This window comes from Quercus lobata, chromosome 2 (genome assembly GCF_001633185.2).
Source record: "Quercus lobata isolate SW786 chromosome 2, ValleyOak3.0 Primary Assembly, whole genome shotgun sequence".
NCBI lineage: Eukaryota > Viridiplantae > Streptophyta > Magnoliopsida > Fagales > Fagaceae > Quercus > Quercus lobata.
In genome coordinates, this window is record NC_044905.1 from 86386878 (window position 1) to 86395760 (window position 8883).

General features: G+C 35.4%; 1 protein-coding gene across 6 annotated transcripts; it reads right to left on the bottom strand.

The window, feature by feature from the left end:
• Positions 1 to 1255: 1255 nt before the first annotated feature.
• On the bottom strand, positions 1256 to 8436 carry LOC115976987 (probable LRR receptor-like serine/threonine-protein kinase At3g47570). Of its 6 annotated transcripts, none has more exons than XM_031098595.1 (3): positions 5277 to 8434; positions 3939 to 4145; positions 1256 to 1408 (listed from the first exon to the last, which is right to left on the bottom strand). In XM_031098595.1, exons 1-3 carry the CDS (start codon positions 8263 to 8265, stop codon positions 1347 to 1349), a joined length of 3258 nt encoding a protein of 1085 aa, XP_030954455.1. In that variant the 5' UTR covers positions 8266 to 8434; the 3' UTR covers positions 1256 to 1346. The 6 variants fall into 6 exon arrangements, with proteins under 6 accessions (XP_030954455.1, XP_030954457.1, XP_030954456.1 ...); XM_031098597.1 differs by having other exon boundaries at positions 1315 to 1421; positions 5277 to 8433; XM_031098596.1 differs by lacking the exon at positions 1256 to 1408 and adding an exon at positions 1435 to 1532.
• Positions 8437 to 8883: the final 447 nt, after the last annotated feature.

Here is an 8883-nt window from a genome sequence, read left to right on the forward strand (position 1 = left end):
TAATTTTAAGACCACGAAAACTCAATCTCGTTCATAATGAAATCCTAGTAATGAGATGGGAATAAATAAATAAAAAGAATAAGAATAATACAAATAGCAGAATTCATTTTGAGTACCCTTTGGACCTGGGCTACCAATGTTCACCTCTCATCTGCTTCATTATAAAAAAAAGAACAAGAATAAAACAAATAGTAGAACTCATTTTGAGTACCCTTTGGACTTGGGCTACCAATGTTCACCTCTCATCTGCTTCAGTTTCGTTTGTAAGCTCTAGAGTCATTTGATTGGGTTTTAGTAGATGAACTTAAGCCATAACCAAAAGAATGGAAAAAAAAAAAAAAAAAAAAAAAAAAAAAACTCAAGAAACTATCGCATTGAAGGCCATATCGATCGATTTGTAAAGAGAGAGCAATTGAAAATTTATAGGAAAAAAAAATGAGAGGTGAGGAGGTTGCAATCTATCGGTGACTATAAGAATTCCATATAATAGTGGCATCTCAAGAGTCTGGGTTAATGGAGAGACACATGATAGATTTGGAGATAAAGTATCGGCAACTATAAGAATTTCATATAATAGTGGCATCTCAAGAGTCTGGGTTTTTTTTTTTTTTTTTTTTTTTTGAGAAACAAGACATTCATTTCAAATAACCAAGGCTGTTAAATTAGCCTGTACAAACTGAAGAATATTTGGTGGCACTTCTTCCATCCAGACATTTAAATCATGTGTCAAAATAGCCCTTCTAGCCAAATTGTGGGCAACATAATTTCCTGTTCGACCAACATTATTAAAACTACAGAGAGAAAAGGCACTAGCTAAATGCAAAACATCACAAATAAGGTGTCTGTGTAGAGCAAGAGAAGGTCCTAGGTCGATTAGATCTTTGTAAATAAGTTTGGAATCTCCCTCGATGATGACTTGATCGATACCAATCTCCAAGGCGAATTCTGCTGCTCTTCGCGCCTCCAAAGCTTCCACCTGTGCTATTGTGGTTGGCAGAGGTATTTGCTGTGAAAGGGAGGCCAGCACTGCTCCATCCGAGTTGCGGATGAGCACGCCAATCCCAACTCTGCCTTTTTCTCTGAAGACTGCGTCGTCGTAATTGACTTTGAATTGTCCGAAGTCAGGTGGCTTCCAACGTGTGTGTTTCCTGTGCATCTGCTTCGGGAAGGTTGATTGGGCTGTTTGAAATTCCCATCTCTGATCCCTTGCAAACTGCAAAATCTGGTTCAGTGGGTACTGTGGCTCATTTGTCCGACACTTATTTCTACGATTCCAAAGTGCCCAAGCCGTGTAAGCCAACAGCAAAGGATCCTTGTCTTCCTCCAAAGCATGATTAAAAATCTCCCTAGCTGTCTTCCCCGCCATTGTTGATAACCGCTGCCATTGCTAGTCTGCTACCCAAACATCCTGCACATTAGAACTAAAAAATAAAGCGTGTGAGCAATCCTCCATTCGCTCCTTGCACCGATCACACACTGCATCTACTGTGATTTTTCGTCTGTGCAGGTTTGCTTTGGTTGGGAGAGCTTCTCTGCATGAGCGCCAAACAAAGTTTTTAATTTTGTTTGGAATATTCATCTTCCATAATTTTTTCCAGCAAACAGTGGAATGTGATACGGATTGATGAGGTGGTTAATGGAGAGACACACAATAGATATGGAGATAAAGTAACACCTAAATTTAAGAAAATACTCAATAAATGGCAATCGGTAAAACAAAAAAAAAAACAAAAATGAAAGAATGAAAATAAATAATAACATGGCGCTGATGTGGCTTAACTGGAGCATAGTAATAATAAATGCTACGCTTCAGCTTTTAAATATATATATATATATATATATATGTTTTGTTATGGTTTGTTGTATGTATGATTGGTTTAGCCTTTTTATTATTATTTTGATTTCAAAAGAAAATGTATAAAATTTTTAAAAAGTTACTATTTATAGATATATATCAAACAATGTACAATTTCAAAAGAAACTATAATTTTTCATAGACTTATTTTTAAAGCAAAATAAATCAATAAAATTAAATTATGACAAACACTAAAAAATAATAGACACGCAAGAAATTTAACATAAAATCAGAGAATATCTACTTTTTAGCTTTTTTTTTTGAGGGGGAAAACATTCAAATTTGATTAGCATTTAGTGTGATACCATATCATAGATACAATTTAGGTTCACCTAATATTATATAATGTATATGTTTTTGTGGGGGTCGGCTAATCAATAAATTGTTAAAATTGTGTAAATTGGGCCTGTAGCCCATCCGAGGATGTAAAACCGTCTGAGGAGGCCCAAATCAGGTTGTAAGGGTAACCAAATGAAAGGAAGAGTAGATATCACGTAAGGTGAGTTCAGTATTCGTCCGAAGACAAAATCCTTCTCGGCAATATGAGTCCGAGGACGACCTGGACACCACCTTGTTATAAACATACTTTGGAGCTACGTTACCACTAAAAGTGGGATATGGGGCCAAAGGTAAGAAAGAAAAGGGAAACAAATATCTATGACAACAGCTACTTCCGCATTAATTGCCTCTCAACTAACTCTTTGACCGCATTAATGTGGAGGTGATGCCTGAACAGTGATGAAGCAGTCTTACAGCTGCTGGTTGGAGGTTCCAGAAGGTGTTAGATGGGACAGAAAGAAATCCCCCGAACCCAACCTACCCGTATGTGGTGAAGATGATATCAAGAGGGTAGTATATAACATGAAAGAAGGCATTAAGGGAAAGGGATCGGAACGTCAAAAAAGAAACAGAGAGCACTCAGAAGAAAACCTTAGAAACCAAAGAACTGAACTTGTTTCAAAGAAAAGCTAATTGTTATATCAGTGCTAATCCATCTATAAACATGAGGTTTAATCGTTTTTCTTTTAGAGTTAACCTAGTTCTTGGACACCCACGCTCTACAAATTTTATTGTTTGGGCCTTTAACGTACGAACTCAATACCAGCTTGGGATCGTTACAAATTGAGCCCTTACAGTTTTCTTTTCAAGTCTATCGCTTTTTTATTGTGATGATATTGGTGTGACATATATATGATTATAAAGCTCTGTGTTCCGAGCTATAGGACAAAGCACCTTTAAGATTGGTTTTTATTTTGTAAAAGAAAGGATTGCCAATGGTTGCATTGTATACGCTATGTATCCCACAAAAGATTGGTTAGCCCATATTTTCATCAAGGCGATTCCTTTTGCCAAATTCTAGATGATCAAATTCAACCTAAACCTTATTTCAAATTGTACTTAGTTATTGAGCAAAAAAAACAAAAAACAAATTGTGCGTGAATTATTGCAAGTGAATTGTATACATATTTTCATGTATTGAGAGCATTTATGTAATTATATGTGTCATTCATTAATACAGTTGGTATTTATGCCATTCTTCATATAGTTGCTATAAATACATAGTTCCACACCCATCGTATGTGGGGCTAACAAAGTATGAAATTTTTTTTAGTCATTCTTTGCCTATGGATACTAAGAATATAGGTTTGTCTTATGCATAAGATCCCAAATACCTTTTTTCATACAACATTTTAGAATGTTTAAGTAAATCATCTTCATACCATGTATTAAAAGCCAAATATATTAACTTCAAATACTAATAACTTGGGATAGTTTTAACTGATTTTGGTTTACCAAGTAACACCATTTGTAAGTACCTTACAAAATCAAAGGACATACCAAACCAATGTCATATAATCACGTCTTGAAAAAAGAAAAAAAAATAAAAAAAGAGAAAGGAAAAGAAAACTTGAGCAATAACACAGATTTTAATATTAGACACCCCTATTTATGTTTCCATGTAGTGCCAATTTGATTTTGTTAACGTTGGTCACAACGTCCTTGATGTCTGGTCTTTCATCTGGTGATTCTTCAGAACATCTTAAGCCTAATTCTAAGAAAGATAAAAGAATAGTTTGCATACCAATTACATCTCTTCCATCTTCTATCCTGAGTAAACCATCATCCACGACTTCCATTCTATTTGGAAGTGATGCAATCCATTGCCTCATAGCTAGTTCTCCAACAAAAATTTCATTGGTGGGTTTCTTTCTTGTGATGATCTCCAACAATATTATTCCATAGCTATAAATGTCACCTTTGGTTGACACTCTCCCTTCCAAGCCATACTCTGCCAAGCACACATTTGTTAGGATGCTGATAAGTTGGTGGTCCACATGCTTGTAACAGCAGAGAGAGAATAAGTTAATAAAAATAACCATTTATATATTCACATATTCATGCAAGTTTTTTTTTTTTTTAATCTTGTATATTGTATCCATCCATTATCAATATATTGATGTATATATGTAGATTTGATTTATTGTAAAAATTTTTTTGATATGATCAAGATTTGTCCATTTGCTATTATCTTGATTCTAATAAAAATAAAAACACACTTTTTATTATGTTGTTACAGGAGTATATATGTATGTATATTATTTTTCCCTTCAAGTACCCAAGATAAATTTGAACACATTTACATCTCCTAAGAAGGTAGTTTAGTGGTAGGAATCCAAATAATCCATCACACATGAGAGTCTTGGAATTGTAGGTTCGACTAGTGGCAAGTCTCATTTATTTCTAAGTGGTTTCATGCCATAATGCAATACTAGGTTTAAGTGGTGTAAAAATAACGACCATACTTGCAAGCTTTTTTATTTTTTTATTTTTTTTATCCTATAAAATATAAACACATCTTCGAGTACCTACCGTCCATTTGCGTCTTCATTTCCAATAAATATAAGAACACAATATTTTTTACAACTTTTATTTTAAGCATTGACATCACCAAATCTACCATAACCACTATATTGTTTAGTGTCAATGGCTATAAAGTTGGCTCTAATTAATATGTGGCGTAAGGCAAGCTGAACATTACCGTAGTTCTATTAACAAGTCCAATATTGATACTCACACTAAATTTATTTTATTGAACAAATTCATATTTGATTAGTGAGCATCGCTCATATAACAAATGGCCTTAATACAAATTATTTATTTACTTTCTTAAAATAATAATTTTGTAGAATAAATTAACACCAGTAACCTTTACACAACAGACTAACAAGTAATTAATTAATTATCCATTGAACCAGTCACACTATAGTTTAAAGTGTATGTTCATATGTATCTAATGCAACTACAAAATTGAGCTATGAACTACCAAACAAATTTTTAATCTTTAAAATCAGTATCTATTAAGGCTTTGTACAAAATTAGCCTAGAAATTGAATAGATAGACAAAGGTAAATTTATGTACCTGGTGCGATGTAGCCAAGTGTACCGAGGGTTTTGGTTTGTGTTGCATCCTTGCTTAGGGCTAAAATCTTTGCAATGCCAAAGTCACTAACATGTGCAACCATGTCTTTGTCCAAAAGAATATTGGAAGGCTTCAAATCACAATGCACCACAGATTCTGATTGACCATTGTGTAGATATTCCAACGCTGATGCAACATCAACCATAATGCTTACTCTTTGGACAAGATTCAAGCAATTGTTGTGAGAGTATAACCACTTTTCAAGGGTACCATTTGACATGTATTGAAGCACTAAAGCTCTAAACTCAAGGTTGGAGCATGTACTAATGACTTTGACAAGATTCCTGTGTCGGATTGCCCTTAACACCTTGCATTCAACATCAAAACTTTTGAAAGCACCCTCCAATTGCAGGTTTAGAACTTTGACAGCAATGATAGTCCCATTAGATAGTATTCCTTTGTACACAGAACCAAAACCGCCTGTTCCAAGCAAGTTGCTTTCACAAAAGTTGTTTGTTCCACGAGAAAGCTCTTGATATGATATCATTCTATGATCCACTGTAGGCAATGTGATAGGCAAACCTGGAATCTGCATGCTATATTGTGGATGTCTTCTTCGCATTATGACCAGTGCTGCAAAGATTATAATTGATGCAATGACAGGAACAATATATTTGAGCAAAACTTGTTTCACCCTTGATCCTTGAGAAGTTGGACTTGCACAAGGTGGAACTCCAAAAATTGGATTCCCACAAAGTGCCTCATTACCTAAAAATGATTTTGCAGTGAAGTTTGCAAAAGATCCAGCAGATGGAATCTCTCCCGATAACTTGTTGAAGGACAAATTCAAATACTTGAGATATGGAAGTGTCTCAAGAGATTTTGGAATAGCACTGGAGAGATTATTGTTTGAGAGATCCAACTGCTCCATTCCCCTCAATTGTCCAAAAGATTGTGGAATGTTTCCTTGGAATGAGTTCTTTGACATGTTTAGATAACTTAGGCTCTCAAAAGCACCAATGATACTAGGAATATTTCCAGTAATTTGGTTACAAGATAAGTCTATAACTGCAATAGTGCGCAATTTTGTCATTCTTGGAGACAAACTTCCGCTAAGGAAATTTGATGATAAATCCAAGAATAAAAGGTTTTGAAGACTCCACAAATTCAATGGGATTGATGATGTCAATGCATTATAACTCATGTTGAATTTTTGCAAAACACTGAGGTTTCCAATGCAATTTGGGATGGATCTTGAGAGACTGTTAATAGAGAGCGACAATTCTCCCAGGTTCTTTAATTGACAAAGTTCTTCTGGAATGGATCCTTCAATCAAGTTCTTGTCAAGAAACAATCTTTGCAATCTCTCCAATCCCCCCAATGTGGACGGTATGTTTCCGGTCAAACTGTTACCCGACAAATCAAGTGTGTACAAGTTTTTCAAGGAACCAATTCCCATTGGAATTTGACCCTTCAGTTGGTTTTCACTTGCATCAAAGACTTCAAGCGAAAGTGAAAAATTTCCAATGGCATCCGGAATTGTAACATTCAAGAGATTGGTGGATAAATATAGCTCCTCCAAAAATCTGCAATTAGTTAAAGATAAAAGGAAACTATGCTCTTGATATCCAGGCTCCGCTGTCAACTGATTTCCAAGTAGATCAAGTGTTTTTAGATTTTTTAAGTTCCCAAGATTTCTAGGTATATGTCCAGAGAGAAAGTTACTTGAAAAATCTACTATGACGAGGCTGGAAAAATTTGAAAGATATGATGGTATATGACCACTAATTTTGTTCAAATCAAGTGCTAGAATTTCAAGATTAGGGCAAGAGATCCAAGTATCTAATGGAAGATTTCCAGTCAAGGAATTTCCTTCCAAGCCGAGTTCTTGTAGAGAGGTAATGTTGAAAATATTTTGGGGTATTGTCCCAGTGAGATCATTCTCTCCAAATCCCAAAATTTTCAGATTTTGGAGATGCCATAAATCACTTGGAATGACACCTTTCACGTTGTTTCCTTCGATGGAAAACTCTTGTAACATCGACAAGTTGCTTATGATAGGAGGTATATTTCCAGTTAAGTTGTTACCTCCAAGACATAGCACTTCAAGCTTTTCTATACTCCCAAAACCTTTTGGAATACTTCCATCAAACTTATTGTATGACAAAGATAAGACAGAAAGCTTTGTACAGTTATTAAACTGTGAAGTGAGCTTACCGCTAAATTCATTTTTGGAAATGTATAGTCCTTGAAGGTTAGGACATTGGATGCAAAGATTCATTGGAAGGGTTCCTGAGAAGTGATTTTGTGTAAGACCAAGAGTTGTTAGAAAAGAGAAGTTAAAGATGACAAGAGGAAATGTACCAGTAAGGCTATTATATTCCACAGACAAGGACTCTAATGACGACATATTGCTGAGTGACAATGGAATTGTACCACTTAGACGGTTTCCACTAAGATATAAATGTCGAAGTTTGGGTAACATGCCCAATTCTTTAGGTATGCCACCACTAAAATTGTTGTAATCAAGATATAAATATTCAAGCTTCTGGCAATTATGTATAGTTGGAGGGATACTACCTTCCAATAAGTTGTTTGACAAGCGAAGTTTCCTCAACCGGTGTAGATGACCAATTTCATGTGGCAGAAAACCACTGAAGTTGTTGTTTTTAAGATCAAGTGAGACTAGGAAGGAGAGGTTGGCAATATGAGGGGAAATGGTGCCATGGAGACCCACGAAGGAAAGGTTCAAGGCTGTGACTCTTTGTCTGCGTCGACTGCAAGAGACCCCAAACCACTCACAGAAGTTTGCTGTTGTGGACCAGTTACCACCAGCAAAGACAGAATCGTTTGGGCTAAAAGTGATTTGAGATTTGAAGGCAATGAGAGCTGATTGATCCGTAAAGTTGTTGTAAGATTGGGACAACTGAAGTATGCATGGCTGCATTAACAGAAAAGCCAACAGGAGGAAAATGTAAGGCCTTTGCATTTGCGTAATGGGTGTGAACAAGAGAGACAGAGAAGGCTCTTTGGAATAGGATAGTCTTGCCGTTTCTCCGATCAGAGGGATAGATGGGTACAAGCCTCACTTATATGATAACGAATAAATGGCCAAATAATTGCTGTGAAAAAAAAAATAGTATTAAAAGGTCAAAAACACGGAATTTGCAAGATTAAAGTCAAAGTCTTAAGACTTAGGGGCGGTTTGGATTCCGCGTTTTCTGCGTTTCTATTCCGCGTTCTTCTCTTCTTCTTCTTCTTTTTTTTTTTTTTTTTCTTTAAGCCGCTTATGTTGACTTTAGAGACAAAATTTACTGTTAATGCATTGTTCACGCACTGTGCATGTACTGTTCATGTTTTTAAAAATATTAAAAATGGGTCTCACGGTACTATTTACATATTTAAAATTTATTTTGCTACAGTGTTTTCAGTTTTCAGTTTCAGTAAAAATAAATTCAATCCAAACAGACCCTTAGTCAGTAAATTAAATTACACAAGAGGCAATTACGAATTTGGAAGTCTATAGACGTGTGCGTCCCAAAATTCCACTCCTCTCAACGTAAACCAAAAAAAAAAAAACATTTGTGGTTTGCATTCAAGGAATGAA